This window comes from Artemia sp. Qi Xiang Cuo, chromosome 16 (assembly GCF_049724085.1).
Source record: "Artemia sp. Qi Xiang Cuo chromosome 16, ASM4972408v1, whole genome shotgun sequence".
Taxonomy (NCBI): domain Eukaryota; kingdom Metazoa; phylum Arthropoda; class Branchiopoda; order Anostraca; family Artemiidae; genus Artemia; species Artemia sp. Qi Xiang Cuo.
This window is the reverse complement of record NC_142809.1, coordinates 52,938,114-52,960,374: the sequence shown is the minus strand read 5'-3', so window position 1 is coordinate 52,960,374 and position 22,261 is coordinate 52,938,114. Positions and strand designations below refer to the sequence as shown.

Genomic DNA, 22,261 nt, shown 5'->3' with positions numbered 1-22,261 from the left:
CGTTTATTTAAATACTCAAAACGCAACACTCAAAAATGAACGCTTAATTAAGTTAATTTTACAATTACAAGGAAAACACACAAAAACATCACTATAATAACGCACTAAGACAATAGCGCACGAAGTACTTTGCAAATCTATTCTTACGGCACATGAGGGGTTGCAGTTTGTTTCACCCTACTTTTGGTGTAATCGTGTTTTGTGTGTAAAAAAGGTGTAATCGCTTCTTGGAAAATGCTTTCTCTAATATTTAGTGAAATGTATATAGCAAGATAGAAAAAAAGAAATGGGAACAAGATTTACCTACCCTTCATTATTGCCTCAAACATCCACCTTCTCACAACCGTTCGATTTCTTTTGCGCGGGTTGTCATATCCGTTTTTTCGGAAAGCTCACGACGGTACTGCTAAAGTTTATTGGGGTTATTTAGTGTAATTAATATTTATTTCGATTCTATTTTACTATTGTTATTTTAATATTATTATTATTTTATTTCAATTATAGCATCCATTAGAACGGTGCCTTTCTGCCTCTTAATACTTTTAACCAGTTGCATTGTTGTTTAATTTAATAATTGTACCAGGGGGACCTGGGGATTTTGTTCGTTGAAAAGGAAATCGTTTCTTAAAACAAATTTAATTTCATTCTATTTTATTCGCTGTAGAAAGTGACGCCATTGGGGTATTTGGCCATCTGGGTATTTGTGACTTCCTTCGTGTGATTTTTTTGTTTTTCAAATAGGGGCCCTACACGAATTTTCCTAAAATCGTAACCTTTCTAAATCGTTTTACAAATCGAAAACGGTCAATTACCCTATTAAGAATAACCTTATTAAACGAAATTTAATTGTATGTTAGTGTATTTTGTCCCCTGATAGGCGTTATTGAATTTTTCTGCCGCAATGTGTAAAATATGCAAAGCAATTAATAATACGATTCACTTCACAGGTATAAAACGGGAATGTCTTTCTCTAAAAGCTTGGAATCGACTAAATTGCCAATTAAAAATATACGTCTTAGCTTTGAAACTTTTTCTGCTTATGCTCAAGGCTTTCAACATTCAGGGGTCTCTGATTTCAGTCAACAGACGATTTATGTAAAATTATTAAGGGGATTGTGGAAGGAAATAAATTTTCCCAAGGTCGTAACCTATCTAGATCTTATTTTGTCATGCCAGAAAAGGGAAGTATGCCGGTTTTCAGAAAAGAGTATATGGCACCATTTTCGAGAAGAATTTTACAGGTATACAATTGTTGCTCATGATATAAATCAAGGTTGACCCGTAATTTATCGCTTATTTTGGGCAAAATAACCGAAATTCAGACCATTGTTCTAAACGTTGTTGCTTCGTTTTTACTAAGGTACCAGTAAAACAATGCCCCCTCCCAGTCCGACGTGTACGCATTTCTATCCAGAATTCGTTTGCGTCAAAGATAGGATTATTTACCATGTCTCATGTTTTTTACCTGACAGGTATGTCAAAGACAGAGTCCCATATGATGCTATGAAACCGTTTATTGATCAGCTTGAAGTCGTTATCAAAAAGAAGTATCTACTGCTTGCGAAGCCCAGGGCTCAGGTTTCACGTCAAGATATGGAAAAAGTTAAAGAATTTAGAAGCCAGGAAAAAGACGAAACAAGAGGTATATCTTTGATTTTGATTAGTAATAGTTCTTAGGTTTTAGCCAAGTAAACCCATACTAAGAAATTATTTCTAGACTATAAAGAGTTTCTATAAACTAGTAAGGTCTTTTTGATCGTTCCATAGAGTAGTGAAGATTACGCCTGCTTTGGATGCGGTCTTCGATCAGATTCCTGGATGGAACCACAGTTTAGATTTTGACAATAGTTTACTTTTGTGACAGGGAGTAGGGGGAGTTTTTTGTAACAGGAGAAGGTCAAGAGGGGGAGTTTATTGAAGGAGTGCGGGGGGGGGGGGGTAGCTGTTAGTATAATAATATCAGGAAGCACTAACAGATTAGGGATTATACCAAAAGCCTAGGCTGTCAGTTGAGGTGGGGTATACGGGGCATTTGCTCACTCTTCACACTATGTTTTGAAAATACTTTAGGGGGGAGGGAGGTGAATTTTATTGAAAAATACCTTTTTTGGTATTCAGTAAACCCAGAATAAGAAGTTGTATCTGTACTATGAAATTCCATTAGTGTGTATGCTAGTCCTGAACAAGGGGACCAACTGGGCTGAGACTTTGCACGCGTCATCTTTCCTGGTAAGGGTAGATAAGGGTAGGTAAGGGTAGATCAAGAGGGGGAAGGATCTGCTGTTAGGGAATAAATTGAGTATTGTTTTACTTGGTTCTTAAGCTATTCAATATTTATATCCATTGCCCCATGGAGTAGGGACAATTACGTCTGGTTTTCTGTGCAATAGGTCTTAGGTTTCATCGTAGATGGAACCACTTTTTAAATTTTTACAATTTTCCTTTCATAGCAGGAAGCGTTGGGACGTGAAAGAAGCTCAAGAAAGGGAGTACTTTAGTGGGGCTTGGGGTATTGATTGGTATAGTAATATCAAGAAGCACTAACAGACTAGGGATGATGCCAAAAGACAGAGTTGTCAATTGAGGGGGGCATGAGGGACATTTGCTCCCTCCCTAGATTTTGAAAAATACCTTCTTTAGGTATTTTCGTTCAAAAATAATTTGTTGGCATTTTCATTGATTAAAGAAGAAACCAAATTAGCGCCCCTCCCTCCCCCGTTCTGGATTGGAAACATACGTTTTGACCCGCTACATATCCTTAAATTGACGCCACATCCAAAAACAAATGATAAACAATTGTACAGATTCTCAAGTAACAGCGGGTGGTTTCGATTTGTGTGTTCTACTATAAAAAAAACATTTTCAATAATCATATCACCTCATTTCTGTACTGGGCTGCTTGAGTGTGCTAAGCACGCAAATGTGTATACTCCTCCACCGACCCTTTTGAAAGTTTTACCCTTGACTTCTTCCCCTAGAGCCCAAACTTCTTCTAAATCTTTTCCTATGACCCTGCTCATGAGCCCCCATATGGGGGGGGGAGAGGGTGCCTCCAGCCCTGCCTGGCTGAATGATTCTGCCTTATATTTTTGTTTTGAGATTTCTATTAGGCCTATAAAGCATGGAAAGTGTCGATTAAACCAGGTAAGCCCCCCCCCCCCTAAAATTCAGCTTATGGGCGTTCATGGCTCTGCCAGTCCTATTTCGAGGACAACCTGTTTTTTACTGGCTTTCATCCGTAAATTTTGACCAGTCATCGCCACCAGGCTAGTCAGTCGAATCAAACCACGTATATCTAGCAGTTAATTTCGGAATTTCAACTAGCTTACCCTGATTGCTCAACTTTGAAAGTAGAAAAATATAGCATTCTAGGTTCTGGGAGCTGAAAGTAGAAATATTTATCTCATCCTCCCTAATCCAACAGAATGCACAACTACCCTTAAGTAGGTTACCAACTCCACTCAGTTACCTCACCTTCACTGGTCAAGTTTCAAATTAGAACAATTTAGCATGTTTGACACTAGTAGCTGAAAATACAAGTAGTTACCTCATCCCCCCTTATCCTGTAGAATGGGCAACTACTTGAAGCGGCTTACCCTCACTACTCAGCTTTCAAAGTAGAATAACTTAGCGTGCTAGATCCTGGCAATGGCAAATAGAAATATTTATCTCATCTTCCCTAATCCAACAGAAAGGGGACAACTACCCTCTGCTTTAAAGGAGATTACGATTGATCTCCCATTTAACGATTTTCTACTGTGTATAAAAGCAGCCTGCTCTATAATAAATCTGTCAAGCATAAAATCTAAGGGAGAACAAGCCTAATTTCACTCTAAGTACGAATATGACTAAGCAGATGCCATGTCACTAATTAAATCGCAATTATGAAAGGTAGACTTCTTGTATGTGTTGTATTGTTATTCTTTTTTTATTTCAGATTCTTTCCTCTTCTGTAACCCATTCACAGGTGGATTACGATTTCTACTAGTTTGTCTCTATTGATTTCAAGCCATATTGACTGCAAATCAGATGCAAATGTTAAAAATAGAGGCCCAAAATGAAAATATGTTAAATATATTTCAAAAATGGTGTTTCATTTTCATCAAAGCTGATACATAGTGGTTCTAAAGTCGCTCATGGAAAATATGTAGCTGAAATTATAGGTTATGGATCTTAAACCAAAATTAGTAAGCAGTATCTCTGTTTCACAATTTTATTTTCCCGTATTTAACACAGCTTTTAACAAAAGATTCCTAAACTTACTTCCTTAGAACTTAGTTCCTTCAGGGCCATCTGTAGGATGAGGGCATCAGTGAAGCCTTGGTAGACATCTCGCATAGTCGCTGTGGCTAGGATATCCTCCTACTGAGGCTGTGATTGTGTATGCGAACATCTGATATCACGGTTGCACGTGTAATGTTCGGTCTCGTTCTCTGTCGAAGCCTACATAGCCGCCATCAGTGCTCTTTGTGCGGAATGGCTGACTCCTTCGCCCTGAGGGTGTCTCCAGGATACCTCCATCTTTTCTTCTTCACCACTTTAGAAATAAGGTGTTGTCCAGGTCTCAAGCATATCTCAGCAATACCCACTTTTAGTCGCCAGTTGACGTTTAATTAAACCTCGGGCACATATTTTCGAATGACGCTGGTCTTTTCTCAGTCTTTATATCGAGTTTTTGGCACTCGTTAGCATATAACAGAACTGACGTAACTTTGACGTTAAAGAGTAGCTGTTTTAAGGGAAGGGAGCACTCTTTCGGCCTACAAACTTTTTGAGTTTATTGAAGGTCGTGTGGTACTGGTTAAGAAAGCGGTAAGCGCGCGACAATCGTATTGAAGATCAAATAGGATAATAACCGGGTAGTCTCCAATGTATTGAAAAAATGTATCTCTAGTATATTTAAACTTTAGTATTTTGGGGTTTAGTGGGAATAAAAGGTACCGAGGTTGGGTTAAGTTAGGTTACTTATTTAATATATGTTATGATTTACCTCCACCCCTATCCTAATGTACAAATATATAACCCAAATTTGTTCATAAACTATTATATTTTCATCCTATTTTGTTTTATTTCATTAGCTTTAACGAAACTTCAGTTATCGCGCACTTACCGCTTTCTTAACCTACACCGGTCGTGTTTGCCATACCTTTTCTTCTCGTAGTCTCATTTTGTCCTTCACCTGGCTCTATTCGACCTGGCTTCCGAGGTAGGTAAATTCAGGGGCTTGCTCCATTCTACTTATCCCTTTTTAGGATTGTATAAAAATTATGTCATTTCATTTGGTTGATGGATAAATATATCTATCGTCCATCCATAGGTCATTCCTAGGGCAGAACTAAGGTAGATAGTCATAGAATTAAGGGATGAAAGATTGCCTTATGCTACCGTAGATTTTGTTTTGTCAGTGTTGATTATCAGTCCAACTCGCTCTGCTTTATCGCTCAGTTTGTCACGGAGCTCCTGAGGCCTGTGTTTTTCGCTTTCCAGAAGTGCCACTTCATCAGCGAAGTCATGGTCAGACAAAAAGTTTGTTTCCGATTGTTACTTAAGCCAGTCACTTCTTTCAAAACGTAATCCGTCAAAACAAGAACCCTTATAAAACTTTGTACCTATAAATGTGCTAGCCTGTTGGTTTAAAATTCGACGCTAGTATTACAAGCTCAAAATTAAAAAGGATGAGAGTATAGAAAAGGAAGAAAAAAAGGAGAAAAAGCATACAAAAAGGACGGGAGGACTTTTGGTTATTTTGTCACGGTTTTTGGGGTGAAACTATACAATTGCTAATGTATTAACAGCTTTAAATGGGAAAATGAGGGGAAGGGACCTTCCGTTGGGTCCACTTGCCACGTATGTATTGACATTATTTGAAACTTTCGTAGTCAAATAATTCGCGAAAAAAAGATCACAGATGCGTGTTTATTTGGCCTTTTTCTGTTTTTTTTTACTGCCCTTTTTAATTTTCTGGGGGGGGGTTCTGGAAAAAATTTAATACGGAAGGGGAGAGAGGAGAAGGATTTTCTGGCATATTTTGAAAACAGTCAGAAATGAAAAAAAAATTATTCCGTATATCAGGGGGGGGTGTCCCTTCCTCGTCCCTCACTTCTTATTCTGAAGTTTGACTTTTTGTCCCTATTCTTTAATTGCGACTCGTGGAACATTAGGACCTTTGAGTTTGAATGAGAAGTATTTTTAAAGAGCTTCAAGGCTCTAGCGTAAAATGCAAGGATTGAGGAAGGGGCAATCCCCTTATCATATACGGAATAATTTCTGTTCGTTATAGATTTTAATGTCGCTCCTTACTTGGAGGTGAAAAAACTGATTGCGCTGCCTAAGTAAAGAACGATGTTGGCACAATGTATTTTTTTTTCTTGGTCTTAGACTAGGGCACTTCGTATCGAAGGATTTGTTGCAGAAACTTCAAAAAGGGCTCATTCGATTAGAAATTGGAGTGGCTAGTGCCATTTTTAATAGTCGAAAGTGATTGGAGGGCAACTACCCCCCACGCCCATCATTCCCCCAAACACATCCAATCAAAATTTGATATAGCCATTTTGATCAGCGTAGTTGATTTTCAGCTAAAAAATATGTTTTTGAGGAGGTCACTCCCCCACAACCCTCAGGGCAAGAGTTTTAAGTTATGCCCTAGCGGCATATAAGAACGATGTTGGAGCAATGTATTATTTATTATTTTTTTTCTTTTAGACCAGGGCACTTCGTATCGAAGAAGTTGTCCTCCTCAAAAACATATTTTGGGGAATGATGGGCAACTACCCCCCACGCCCATCATTCCCCCAAACACATCCAATCAAAATTTGATATAGCCATTTTGATCAGCGTAGTTGATTTTCAGCTAAAAAATATGTTTTTGAGGAGGTCACTCCCCCACAACCCTCAGGGCAAGAGTTTTAAGTTATGCCCTAGCGGCATATAAGAACGATGTTGGAGCAATGTATTATTTTTTTTTTTTTTTTTCTTTTAGACCAGGGCACTTCGTATCGAAGAAGTTGTCGTAGAAACTTCGAAAAGAGCTCATTCAATTGGAAATTGGAGTGGCTTGTGGCCTTTTTAATAGTCGAGAGTGAGTGGATGGCAACTAACATCCCTTCCACGCCCACCCCTTCCTCAAACACATCCAATAAAAATTTTGAGATAGCCATTTTGTTCAGCGTAGTTGATTTCCAGATATAAATTATGTTTTTGAGGATCACACTCCCCACAGCCCTCAGGGCAAGGGTTGTAAGTTATGCCCTGGGGGCATATAAGGTTTTTTAAAGAAAGTTTTGTCGTAGAAACTTAACAAAGGGCCCATTTGATTGAAGACACAAATGGGTAGTGCTCTTTTTTCATAGTCGAAAGTGATTGGAGGGCAACTAACCCCCCTCTCATACCCACCTTTTCCCCAAACACATCCAATCAAAATTTTAAAATAGCCATTTTGTTCAACGTAGTTGAAAGTTCTGGAAATTAGGTCTTTTTGTTCCACGCAGTTTAAAGTTCAGTAAATTACAAATTTGAGCAGGACACTCCCCCATAGTCTTCACGACAAGGGTTATAAGTTATGCCCTAGGGTCATATAAGTTTTTGTTGAAATTTTTGCCGTAGAAACTTGAAAAATGGCTCATTCGATTGGAAATCCAAAGGTCTAGTGCCCTTTTTAACAGTCGAAAGGGATTTGAGGGCAACTAACCCCCCTCTCATGCCCACCTTTTCCTGAAACACATCCAATCAAAATTTTTAGATAACCATTTCGTTCGGCGTAATTGATTTCCAGATAAAAATTATGTTTTTGAGGAGGCAACTCCCCCACAACCCTCAGGGCGAGGGTTGTAAGTTATGCCCTGGGGGCATATAAGGTTTTCATAGAAAGTGTTGTCGCAGAAACTTCAAAAAAGGCTTATTCGATTGGAAGTTCAAAGGGCTAGTGCCCTTTTTATAGTCGAAAGTGATTGGAGGGTATCTAACCCCCCCTCTCACGCCTACCTTTTCCCCAAACACAACGAATCAAAAACTTAAGCTAGCCATTTTGTTTAACTTAGTTGAAAGCTCTGGAAATTAGGTCTTTGAGGATGACAACCCCCCACAGGCCTCAGGACAAGGGTTGTAAGTTATGCCCTTGGGGCATATAAGGTTTTTTTTTGTAGAACGCGTTGTCGTAGAAACTTCAAAAAGGGCTCATTCGATTGGAAATTGAAATTACTAGTGCCCTTTTTAATAGTTGAAAGTGATTGGAAGGCAACTAAGACCTCTTCCACGCCCACCAATTCCCCAAAAACATTCAATCGAAATTTTGAGATAGCCATTTTGTTCTACGCAGTCTAACGTTCAGGAAACTGTACCTTTGACTAGAACACTCCCCACAGTCTTCAGGGCAACGGTTGGTTATAAGTTATGCCCTGGGGACATATAAGTTTTTATTGAAATATTTATCGTAGAAACTTAAAAAGAGTTCATTCGATTGGAAATTCAAGGGGTTAGTGCCCTTTTTAATAGTCTCGAAAATGATTTGAGGCAAATAACACCCCTCTCACGCCCACCTTTTCCCCAAACACATCCAATCAAAATCTTTAGATAGCCATTTTATTCAACGTAGTTGAAAGTTTTGGAAATTATGTCTTTAAGGATGACAACCCCTCCACCCTCAAATCCCTCAGGGCAAAGGTCATAAGTTATGCCCTGGAGGCATATAAGGTTTTTATAGAAAGCGATGTTGTAGAAACTTCAAAAAGGGCTCATTCAATTGGAAATTGAAAGGGCTAGTGCCCTTTTAATAGTAGAAAGTAATTGAAGCGCAACTAACCCCCCTCTCACGCCCACTATTTCCCCAAACACATCCAATCAAAATTTTGAGATATCCATTTTGTTCATCATGATTGAAAGTTCTGGAAATTAGGTCTTTTAGGATGATAACTCCATCAGAGCCCTCAGTGCGAGTTGCAAGTTATGCCGTGGGGGCATATAAGGTTTATATAGAAAATTGTTGTAAAAATTTCAAAAACGGCTCATTTGATGGGAAATTGAAATTGCCCTTTTTAGTAGTCGAAAGTGGGCCGAGAGTAATTAACCCCCCTCTCATGCTCACCATTTCCCCAAACACATTCAATCAAAGTTTGGAGATGGCCATTTTGTTCAACGTAGTTGAGAGTTCTGGAAATTTTGTATTTAAGGATGACAAACCCCCCAGAGCCCCCAGGGCAAAGATTGTAATTTATGCCCTGGGGGCATATAAGGTTTTTATAGATAGAGTTGTCGTAAAAACCTCAAAAGGGGTTCATTCAATTGGAAATTGAGAGGGCCTTTTTAATAGTTCAAAGTGATTGGAGGGTAACTAACCCCCCTCTTACGCCCACCATTCCCCTAAACACATCCAATCAAAATTTTAAGATAGCCATTTTGTTCAACGTGGCAGAAAGTTCTGGAAATTAGGTCTTTGATGATGACAATCTCCCCCCTAGCCCTTAGGGCAAGGGTTGTAAGTTATGCCCTGGGGGTATATAAGGTTTTTATTGAAAGCGTTGTCGCAGAAACTTCAAAAGGGCTCATTTGCAGGGAAACTGAAAGGGCTAGTGCCGTTTTTAATAGTTGAAAGTGATTGGAGAGCGACTAACGCCCCTCTCACGCCCACCATTTTCCCATACACATCCAGGCAAAATTTTGAGATAGCCATTTTGTTTAACGTAGTTGAAAGTTCTGGAAATCAGGTCTTAGAGGATGACAACCACCCTCACAGCCCTTAGGATAAGGGTTGTAATTTATGCCCTGTGGGCATATAAGGTGTTTATGAAAAGCGTTGTCGTAGAAACTCAAAAATGGCTCATTCGATTGGAAATTGAAAAGCCTAGTTCCCTTTTTAATAGTCGAAAGTGATTGGAAGGCTTGAAATTTTTATAGTAAAGATCGATGTGGGTATAATGTATGATTTTTTGTTGTTATTGATATTGCATAGACCATGACCTTTTGTATCGAGCGTTTTTTTGCGAGAGGTTTGAAATGCGCTTTTTTGAGTGAAAATAGAAAGGATTGATGTCATTTTTAACGTTGAAAAGTGTTCGAACTGAAATTAATCCCCCACCCACCCCCACCCACCCAATTCCCTTTATGTTTAAAAAAAAAAATTTGCCATAAGATTAAATCAAAATTCACTGAGTTAATGCTAATTTGCAATAAAGGATCTCGGCAGTATCCCAAGAACGACTGAGGGTATTATTTTCAAACTATCGGGGCTACTTCTGCTCTTAAAATTTAACCAAATCAAAATAACGTAAGTGTATCCAAGCTATCAAAGAAAGTAAACAGTTTTTTGGTTATGGTAACAAGTTTTCCATTTCAGATCAACTAGAGGAGGTATGAAACTAAATTAAACACTACTATTTGTGTCCAGATTTTTAAAAGGGTATATGTCGTTAAAAATTGCTGAAAATTTCAAACTATAAATTCTTAAAAAAGCGAAAAGATTTAAATTATTATTTACTTTTTCCCTGAAAAGACTACTACTACTACTAACAACTCACCGCAGCACCTAGCCGCCAGAGGCCAACACAGCTACGTACGCTCCTCCTTCATCCCAATCTATTCAAAGCTTCTCTTTTTACGCCCGCCCATGAAGTTCACATTTCCTTTCAATCTTTCTTTATGACGTCCTCCCACCCCAGACGAGGACGACCTGCTGTCCGATTAGCCCTAGACGGTTGGCCGAAAAGAACAATCTTTGGCAATCTGTCATCCTTCATCCGCACAACGTGCCCTAGCCACCTCAACCTTTCTTTCATTATAGCCCTAGAAAGCGGTTAACTCCTGATTTAATACAAAACAACAACCCTGCTTAACTCCTGATTTAATACAAAACCAGCTGCTAACCTCATTTCCTACCTTAATACAACATTAATACAACAACCCTGCTTAACTCCTGATTTAATACAAAACCAGCTGCTAACCTCATTTCCTACCTTAGCCGCAGCTGTGTTATTCTCGTACATAGCACTAATCACTTTAATGTGTTTGTCTGGTATACCATACAAGGATAAAACCTTTACTAAAGCTCTTTCATCAACAGAATCGAACGCTTGCTCATAATCTATAATACTAAGGACCAAAGGTGTTTGAAAACTTAGGCACTTGCCAATTATTAACCTAAGAGTGAAAATTTGGGCGACACATCCTCTACCTTTTCTAAAACCGGACTGTTCTTCTCTTAAAACTTTGTCTACGGCATCTCTCAGTCTAAAAAGTTTCATATTACTAAGTAATTTACTACCTACAGAGACCAGACTATATCCCTCGATAATTACCACACTCACTTTTATCACCTTTCATATAAAGTGGCTTAATTAAGGTTTTCCTAAAATCGTTTTTCAAAACGATTTTTAGTTTTTTTCTTATCGCTAATTGCGACCCCATTCCTATCTTTAACTGGGCCAAGTCCGCGTTGACTACTCCCTCTCAATTTGTTAACATGTCAGTACAGTATTTTACTATAATGCCGTCTAGCTGCATCTTCCAGATCCAAGGCAATTTTATCCATGGCCTCTACTTCACACCTCCTTAGTTCATATTTTAATGCTTTCTCCACTTTCTTTACGTTCCTTTTGTTTTCATATGATCTATCACTAAGGTAATTCTTGTACAAGTCCTTTCTCCTTTCTATCAAACATAAAACTTTTTCACTAATATTCTTAGCTGCAGTTTTAGCTTTCTTCCCTAAGACACCTTCAGCAACTTCACAAATTATTTTTCTCAAATTATTCCAACCATCTATGTCAATATAAAACGAACAGAAATTAATTTAAAAAAAATTTTTACACAAAATAAGTTTTTCAAAGAAAAGTAAAGAACTCTATTAAACAAAAAATGAGCAAAAATTATATCAAATAATCTACCAAGCGTGAAACACCACAAATCAGCATCGATAAATAGATGAAACTCAAAACAAACAGAAAATACAATAAATAACAAAGTCGAACTCAAAACGAGCAGAAACTAACATATGTTGGGCTCAAAACCCCTATGCCTTCCCAAGGCCAGAAAATAATTGTTACTTTACGGAAAAAAATATAAATGACTGTGCATTCATATATGTTCAATATACATATACTGAGAATGTTCAATATACATATACTGATATTTAGTAATCAAAATGTTAATATTATTTGATTTATTAAATTTATAAAAGTAAAAACATTTATATTTTTTTCAGTAACGTGCAAATTATGTTCTGGCCTTGGGAAGGCATAGGGGTTTTGAGCCCAACTTATGTTAATACTGTAAAAGGACAATATGGATGGGAGCGCATTTTTATGACTCTCTAATATAAGGACAATGTGTGGGAATTTATGATATAACACTATGAGATGATGGTATAGATTATGTTGGATACAGAAAAGGGAACATGTTTCGAATCTTGCGCAAACTCTTTTAAACTTACAACATCGTTCTAATAGAAAATACATCCCGAGAAAGGAAACATTCGCAACAGTTCTGTAAAAGGATAGCTAATCTAGATCATTGTATAGGAATTTATATAGTAGGATCATCCCATTTTTCTCCCATTCCTCCCAAAAGCTCCTCCCATTTTCTTTTGTTTAAGCTACCCATTGCATTCTTAGTAGTTGTTAGACCAACTTTGGATAATGGTACGAACTTGTATTATTTATGTTTGCGAACGAAGAAACAGAGAGGGTGAGCCGGCGCAGTTGTTTGCTACCGTCCCATCTCACAGATTTGACTTGAATGAGTGGTGTATCTGGGATTTTTAAAAGGGCGGGGTCTTTTTTCTTCCTGGTAAGGAAATATTCCCTTGAATTAGTCCTCTTTAATAATCTTTTTTTAGCCATAAAAATGTCCTTGATGTACGACCTTTGTTTTTCTTCTAATAACTGGTGGAATAGCCTTAAACAAGAGAATACCAATCGTCTGTTAAGAACCGTTTTTCGTGTAATTCTTAGTGATTTTTCATGAACTTTAAGGACATCAATAGAATTGTATTTGTATTATACGAAGAATGCAAAGTACTACTTGTTGTAAATCTTCTGCCACGAACTTGCAAATTACGTAAAACTTATCATCAGAAAGCATTTTTATAACTCTTTAAGTAAAACCCTCACGATTTTTTTCACTTTCTTTCCACTTTCGGGTTACGTACAAGCTTGGTATACAGCTTGGAATGTTTTAGAATTGTGTTAAAATTATTTAAAATTACTTAATCATACTTGTTACCAAGTTTATTGTCAGCTGCTAATCAAACTTTTTGTCCAGGGCATGTTTGGTGCCAGGGGGGAGGGGGAGGTATGGGCCCTCACTAGATCCACCAATAACCTTGCTTGCATAATTTACTGTAGCTTAACTATTAAGCTTTAATATGACATAGCAAAAGACTTTTGAAGATGCGAAAACAAATGATTTTATTTATGTGCATTTCTATGATTTTCTTTTTGGAGAAAGGGAGGGGGATGAGCTTATTTTTCTTTTGATTCTTAAACTTCAGTTCTCGTTCTAGCTGTCTTGGCATAATCAGCTTCGCTTTTTAAGAAAATTGTCCTAAGAAAACGGAAGTGACTAAATTTAATTTAGCTGCGAGTCTGCATTCATGCCGACCACATAATTTCCCTTTGAGAAAAAATTGATAAAACTAGTTAAACTATGGAACTAAAATATCAATGCGAAGCTGATTGTTTTTGTAGTATTAATAAAATGAATGAATGCATGAAGCGCCAATTTTCCTAACCAAATGTCATCACGTTATAGCATCATTCAAATAAACTTTTTTTCACCTTGATGATCCTTATACATTCATTCTTTGTTTTTATTTCCATTCTCAAACTAATGTTATCTTTACTTTTTGTATTATTACAGCCATATCAATTATTTTCCTTTTTCTTTTTTATCTCTTCAATGTAATGCATTCTTCCTTATCCCCTAGACCCTTGATCCCTCCTATTTCGTTTCCTGTTCTCCGGGCTGTGAATACCGATGCCACACGCCTACCCATGAAAAAATCGAATGTCGCTTATGTTTCTCTTTGTTTATATGTTCTCCGGATTCCGGAAGAGCAGTATCGCGGTCCGGCTTTGTCTAATGTTGAGATAGAGAATGATCCTTCTATTTGTATCTCTACAGTGATCTAGACAAAGGTCTGTGTATCCTAGCTATCTCCTTAGATTTCTCTAAATCTTCCGACATGACTGATAACATGGTTTATCTTAAAAAGTTATCATAGTTTGGTTTGCGTGAATTACCCCACTTTTGGGTTACTCTATGGGCGGGGTTTTTTCTGTTTTTTAAAGGGGCTAAATTATGGAATTCGTTAGTTTGGGGCATTAAAAGTAGGTTCGATGTAAGTTTTAAAAGTCTGTTGAAAAATGAATTGTTTTCTAAACATAATTTTAACGATTAAACTGATAGGATATAAAGTTGACAAAATCGTGTTAAATTATAAGTATTATTATTATGTTCTATTTTAACATCGATTGATGAGTTTTAGAGAAGGAGTTGGGTTCTGAGTACTAAGTTAGTGGTAGCAGGGTACATGATATTGTAGTTATCTTTTCTTACCCCCTCTGGTGAAAGTAATTATTCTTTGTATTTTGTAGATTTATTTAATTATTCCTCCTCCATATTATGCCTTAGCATTTTGAGGGAGGTCATTGTATTACGTTTTTTTTAATAATTGATATTAAATAAGTAAATGAAGTTGAGGCAAAATTCTACTTTACCTACTTTTGGCTATCTTGGAAAGGGGTTATGTTAGGAAAATGAAACTTTCATGGATGGGTCTACAGGCTAAAGTATGTCCTGGGAAGGTATTTTAAACTACATACATCCACTCCTTCTTCCTCTAGAGGGTCCTGACCTTTGAAGACCTTTAAAAATATGTGTGTTATAAAAGTGAAACCTTGCAAAATAGATCTTCTGCTTAAATTAAGTACAACAAGATTGTTTTGAGCTTCACAACTTTGCTCAATCCCAATTTATAAGGTTTTAAGGATATGCAAATACATCTCCTAAATTTTGAAAAAAAAAATTATTGAAATGGCTTAAAATTCTACTCAAGTAACAGGAATTGCATCTTAAGAACTAAAGCCAGAGAAAGAGAATCTGATAACTGAAAATTAAGGTAAAATCTTGTTTTGTCAAAATTTCAATAGGTATAGGACCTGTCATGTAGTCAAATTTTAGGACCCTCTAGAGGGGGAAGGAGTGGAGGTAGGTCTTCAAAATACCTTCCCAGGACATACTTCAGCCTGTAGACCCATCCCTGAAAGTTTCGTTTTCCTAACCTAACCCCTTTCTAAGATAGCCAAAAGTAGCTAAGGTAGAATTTTACCGAAATTGATTCAAGTCTTGCCTGCTTGAAAGATCTCAATGTGAATCAGTTAGATATTTTCTTCCATACAGTCTACAATATATAAAAATGTACTACAAGGGTCTATACTTGGCTCCCTGTCGTTAAACTAGACTGCTGAAAACCGTACTCAAATTTTCTGATCAATACCTTCTTGGCCACATGGTAAAAAAAACGCTAGAATCAGTGGAAGGGAGGTGGGGGGAAGGGGTGTTATATATGGCCCCTAGAATTTGTTGCCCCCCTCTAGATTTGGAAAAGTACGTTTGTTTTTTTTTGGGGGGGGGGGTATTTTAATTGAAAAATGCCTTCTTCGAATTGGAAAAATTGAAAAAACGGCAAGTTTGCCCCCCTCTAAATTTTTTGGAATTGACGCCACTGGCTGGAATTGAATAGACTATAATTAAACATAAACTAGCCTACTAGAAAACCGTAGTTACTTGAAATGTATAACTAGACTAATTAAAACTTATAGTTTCAATCAAGGCCGTATCCAGGGGGGGGTTTTCCGGTTTGAACCCCCATCCCCGAAAATTTTGACCAAGTCGAAAATTAGTAAAACCTAGGAAAAAATCAGTAAAATTAGTCGAAAACTGAGTCAAAAATTAGTAAACACCCCTCCCCCCCCCCGAAAAAAAAATCCTGGATCCGCCCTTGGTTTCAATCAACTATAAGCTAAAAATATAAATCTGATAAGATGCCTTGCAACTTGGAAGTTGATAGGTAAATCTGGCAATGCTTAAGATTATTTCTATGAATTTAACTGGTATTTTACTTCCCATTCTTGTCTTTCCTTAAATTCCTCAACGATGCCAGTGCAATTTTATTTGTCTATTTCTTGCATAAATAATAGACTAGGAAATTATTTTTCTGTAGATTAATTTGCGAACAGGTGATTCTGGTTTGGAATTTTTTCGAAGAAACGTAACATATTTTATTTTAGTTTGAGTCATTTACATTCACCTTTTTGCTATGACGTTGACAGATATGTCATCCTTAATTGAACTATTCAAAGGTCAGTTTGACGAGTCTATAAAATAGACTGTAGAGAAAATTCTGAAAGGAATTCAAAAAGTCATAGTTTGGATTGCGATGCATCAAAGATAGAGAGAGAGAGAGAGAGAGAGAGAGAGAGAGAGAGAGAGAGAGAGAGAGAGAGAGAGAGAGAGAGAGAGAGAGAGAGAGAGAGAGAGAGAGAGAGAGAGAGACAGAGAGACAGAGAGACAGAGACAGAGATTAAAAACAAAATTAGAACATAGTTTCCTTTACCTACAGGAAATTCCCAGGGTACTTGTTAAATGATAAAAACAATAATTACTTCTACTCGGTTATACAAAGAAAACTCAAATAAAGGAAAGAGGGAAAAAGAGGGAAAAAGAGGGAAAGAGGGAAAAATTGCTAACTAAAAAAAAAAGATCTTACTCCTCTTTACTCTTTTGCTATAGGTAATCTTTTCATTGGGGCCTTGAGTGCAGCAAGATGCATAGCTTCACGAACATCGCATGGGATTATATTACAATTCGAATCATTCATCTGAAGAATGGGGGATGCCCCCCCCCCTTGATTTTTGAATTAAAATCAAGTTGCCATCAAACCATGACTAATTGGAGAAAAGCCAAGACTGATAGTCTTATGGAGAGGCAAAGCTGGTATCCTTTTTCTGAATTGTAGAAAAATGATGTCATTTCACTTGTAATAGATAGGCATTCGTCCATCTTAGGGCAGAACTAAGGTAGGCAGGCATGTAGTAAGAGTAATTCAAATACTCTATGAATTTCTGTTAGCCATTTGAAGGCAATTGTAGAACCTAAATAAAAGGTTTTCAAATATTTATGGCTAACCATGCCCACAGGACTTTGAATACAATTGGGCAACTGATATTCTCTCATTATATGAGCTTTGCCCACTGGAAAAGCCTACTGGAATTGCAATGGGGATGATCGCAATTTTTGGATTGACTCATGACGGACAATGTCCATTGAACTTGTATGCAAAACGGGGAACTGAATTTGCTAATACTCACGTGCGAACGAGTGACCTTTTTTTTCTTTTTTTTTTTAATTCCAACTCCTCTCCTCTCGGTGACATAATAATCTTTTTCACTTAATTTCAAACTTTAATGTCCCCTACACTCATTTAAAAACTTCTTTTATTTTTAATTTTGGTAGCCAATCATAATTGATGAAGACAAGGTATACTACTCTAAATTTCAAAACCACAAAAATACCATTCCCGATTTTGCAGGGTGCCCTTCCGCTAAAGGGTACCCCTTTCACCGTGAAAATACATTAATAATACGCAAATATTTTTCTTAAAACTTTGTTCTCAATCAACTATACATCATCTTCCATCCTCCCAATCTACCCTCAATCTACCCTCAACTAGGAGGAGTAGAAAGCTGTGCCCTTACAATATCTTTAGGCACGCCATTCTAATCCTTCTTTAAAAACACACAAATAAACTGCTAAATTCTTTTTAATGCCCTTTTAGCTACTCAAAATTCATACACTTTATCCTAATAGGCTAGCCCGCTTAGAGTCTCAGGTGGTCCATTGCACTTGTTGGCATTGAATCTGATTTTCAGAGAATGTCCTTGTAAATTTTTAAAGCTACAAGCGAGTCAAATACTTTGAGGCTACAGCCTTACTATTTTAAAAATAGACTTGGTCAACTTGATATTCTGATAGGTTCAATAAAAGTAACCTGGACACTAAAAATGAAATCTGATTTCTTAAATAGGTTAGGTGGAAATTTACACAACCATATGCATTTTACAAAAAAAAAAAACGAAAACCCGAGAATTTAATTTTTAGAGCAAAATGTGTTCGATGCAGGTATACAATTTCAACACTTAGCGGGCGCCAAATGTAAAGATAAAGAACGTATATAAAAAAGCATGAAACTGGCGAAAAAATTTTTCATCATGAAGTTCTAGAAAGTGTAGCTCTCCTGATTGCCGTTTCAAAGGACAGACACTGGCAGCAAAGTGGGTAAAAAAAACGGGTAAAGAAATTAAAACAATGCAAGAACATCTTAACATCTTGTTTCCAAATAAGGGTAAGATTCTATTTTAGCTACTATTTACTATCTTGGAAAGGGGCTATGGTAGGGAAATGAAACTTTAAAGGAACTGTTAACTGAGAATTAATGTAAAATATTGTTTTGTCAAAATTTCAGTAGCTCTACCTGTCAAGTAGGCAAATTTTCAAGACTTAAAAATCAGAAGAGGTTAACACTGAAGCTTGGCAGTACCTTCCCGGAGTATGTTTTTGGCCCTGGATTCATTACTGAAAGTTTATGTTGCCTAATGTAGCTAAAAGTAGCTAAACTAGACTTATACCAAAATACTTGGAGACTAAACGCTTCAAATTAATAATTAACTTTTTTTTACTGAAGACTATTTTTTAGAAAGATCAATTAGGCTATCCTATTTTTTGTATTTATCCCTTTAATTGACTATTGACATATCAACAGAATCTTTTTTCTCCTAAGTCGAAAAACATCACTTTTCTTACTTATTTTGGAATATTCATACTAGCTTCTATTTGTTGAATAGAATAGCAAACGGTTGTAGCGCTCCATTGACTGTTGAAATACTTGAATATATTACGCTCGTAAATTGGGCGGTACAATCGCTTGGTTCGATTTTTTGTGTAAAAACGAAAAGTTTACGGTTGTTTGTCTTCACGATTCTGTGTGGCAGCAAGGATAAACTTTACACAGCGAAAATAATTTAGATTTTTATATAACAGCCAAAAGAAAAATCGTAGGAAATCCCGGTTTTCAGTTATGAACAGACCTAAAATGGAGCCGGGGGGGAGGGTAAAAACTTCTTCATTTGGTATCTTTGGTACTCTAAGGATACAAAACTTTGACGGTATGTTTGTTTGAATTAATTATTCTACTGTAGCAAACGTGCCTCGGTAAATTCAGTTCTTGACTAATTATTCTTATTAATATTCTTAAAAAGTATACATCATTCTAATGAAGACGAAATATTTGAGAAACTAAGTTTTTGAACGGAAAATAAAAAAGCGATTTTAAAATTTTAAACAAGCATAAATTAACAAACTCATGAAGAAAAGTATAAAATATGATGAAAACACAACGGAATGACAGCCAACCATCCGTAGTAATCCTCAGCTAGTACGTCGCCTATAATTGACAGTTGAGTGTTCAATAATTACCGTATAGTTGGAGCTGTATATTTACTATTATTTTTTATTTATTCAGGTTTAGTTGCTAATTTTTATTTATTTTTTATTTAAACCCACCTCCTCTCCTCTCAGTGACGACAAATTTTAAATTCAAAATATATCTAAGTTTAACTATAGACGTCACCGACTCTTTTTATTAAATAATAGCTGAACTGGACACATTTCAAGTCACCATATACTACCAAAAACCATCCAATAAAAAAAAGTTTTTGCCATTCCCGAGGAAAAGGTCGTCCTCCCCCAACAGGAAGCCCTTCATACGGTTGCTATTTCTTACCATACCTCTAAACTCTTCCGGATGGTGACCCTAAGTGTATCCTAATTATCCTACGTGTTGCTAATTATTTGGTATATTCAGTTTTTTTCCCTCTGTAAGTGCGTCGTAAATAGCCTCAATTTGTATATAATTGAAGTATAAACTTGCTAAATTTAAAAACTCGATTTAAATGTTGTTTTGATTTATTTTTATCAGTTTGTTTTCTTTTTCTTTTTTCCATTGTGTACAATAATTACTCTATCAAGAGTTTATCAGTGAATAAGCATATAATAAGTGCAACAGATATCAAGCCCAACACGAGCATTAGTAACACCGGAAGACGAAGCCAAGCTTGAAACTAGCAGGGATTACCACGAATAAAGTACGGCAATCTCTTTCCAAACTCCCCAAAAGTTCTGACCTTTTATTTTATTTTTTTTACTTCGTAGTTCGTTTTTTTTTTTTTTTTTTTTTTTTTTTTTTTTTTTTTTTTTTCAGGACCAAAAGGTTTTGGGAAAGGAGACCTTGGACCTTTTTTTGTCATTTACGTGACGTAATCAAAGCCTGTAGTTTATTAATTGTTTCTTTTTTTTTGTCATCAAACAACGTTCCCTTCGTCTCTATTGTTTTTGTTTCCCTCAGGATTTTAGTTTTCTGTGAAAAAAAAAGAAGTTGTACGGTGTTTTTCTTTTTTTCTTTTTTTTTTTTGTCAGTAACTTGACTTCTCCAAAACCTGTATTTTCTTAACAATAAAAGAAAAGTTCAAAATAGGGATAAAATCCTTTTTAATAGACAGTGTATAGAAAATTCACAAAAAATACCAGATATTTCGTTTTACTACTGATGACGGTCACTGTATATGTGACCGAAATATCTGGTATTTTTGTGAATCTATATACACTGTCTATTAAAAAGGATTTTATCCCTATTTTGAACTTTTATTTTATCGTCATGGAAAGGCAGTGTGGTCTCCGAAATTATCTACATCGTATTTTCTTAACTATATTCATTTTTCTTTCTTTTTTCTCAGGGCGGGTTTGTTTATGCAAGGATACCTTGGATGTTTTGTGACATTAACTTGATGTGATCGAAGGCTATATTTTTGCAATTGTTTCTATATTTTTTTTTTCATAAAACAATGTTTATGTTGTCTATTGTTGTTTTTTTCTCAGGAATGAAGTTTTTTGTGCCAGGAGACTTCAAACATTTTTCTTCATTAACTTACGACTCCAAGACGAAGAAGATGTTGGCTATTCTTACCTATGCAAGGAAGCTAAAAGAAATCCGTGGCCCTGGTCCACTTGTTCGCTACGCCGTACCAAGACCTAATTAATTTGAGTCGTAATTACCATAATTACCATTACCATAATTAACATTACCATAATTTATGCTTTTGATTTTTGTATTTGAATTTAAAATAAAACGCATAGTATTCTTCTTTTCGTATCTAGCTTTTTTCCTTACAGTCAATATAGTAGTCACGTTTAACGTCTTTGTTAACGTTAACGTCTAACGTCATGTTTAACGTCTTTGTTCACGTTCACGTTATTTAAATTAAAAAAAAGTTAAGTAAAACTAGAGATGTTAAAACTAAATAGGTCGAAATTACCCTTCATCATTTTCTTTCTTTCTTTCTGCTATACTCCTTTCTTTCTTTCTTCCTTTCTGTTTCTTTCTTTCTTTCTGAATCATTTTCTTTCTTTCTGTTATACTCCATCTTCATGCTTTGTATTTTAATGGGTTATAAAATAAATAGATGGAAAATACCCTAGGCAGAGAGGACTGCCGCATCCTTCAGCGTCTCGCTCCTATGTTTCTACGACCACCCCTTCCACTGGCCACAAAGTGGCCAGTGGAAGCACATTGTCCTTTAATGAGTGCCCCCAAATAAGGGTACTCATTACTCTGATATCTGTAAACAACTAAAGTCAAGCCAAAGAGAAAAACAGAGATTACCTTCCTGTAGTATGCATCCATTCCATTGGTTTAAGTCTGGTGTATTTACGGTGTATTTGGTTAACGTTTGTGTATGGGTTGTGGTGTATTTTCGTCATCAATCATGCTATATCTCAATTTTTGGAATTGAAAGAGTGAAATCCTGATTGATAAGTAACTGTTATACTGACATACAGGCCAAGAAAACTTTATTGCGTTTGATAAATTGTATGAATCCTTTCGTTTGCTAATCTGCTGGGCACGTCGACTCTTTCTGGACACATCATGCACCCCTTCCATCGTCTCCCTCCCTTGTAAAATTTCTAGCAGTAAGATAGACGACAATTGGCAGCTTATTTGAACCGGATTTCCGCATATTTTCTATTTGTATGATTAGAGAACCAAAGTAGCCCAGTGACATTTCCAATAGCCAATTTTTAGAGGCGTACCCTACCCCTGAATACAACTTACCCTCCACGGGACATGCCCCCTTCCAATTGAATCTGATGGGCACGCAGT

At 36.5% G+C, this 22,261-nt stretch overlaps 1 protein-coding gene across 1 annotated transcript in view; it reads left to right on the top strand.

Moving 5' to 3' along the window:
• The window catches only part of LOC148943087 (SKA complex subunit 1-like), an 89,355-nt gene extending 68,111 nt beyond the window's left edge, over positions 1 to 21,244 (top strand). The window contains exons 5-7 of the mRNA XM_089102212.1: positions 1,473 to 1,642; positions 20,980 to 21,150; positions 21,184 to 21,244. Of these exons, the coding sequence (XP_088958338.1) occupies positions 1,473 to 1,642; positions 20,980 to 21,140 (331 nt within the window). The 3' untranslated portion in view covers positions 21,141 to 21,150; positions 21,184 to 21,244. The remainder of the gene's footprint in view (positions 1 to 1,472; positions 1,643 to 20,979; positions 21,151 to 21,183) is intronic.
• The last annotated feature ends 1,017 nt before the right edge of the window (positions 21,245 to 22,261 follow it).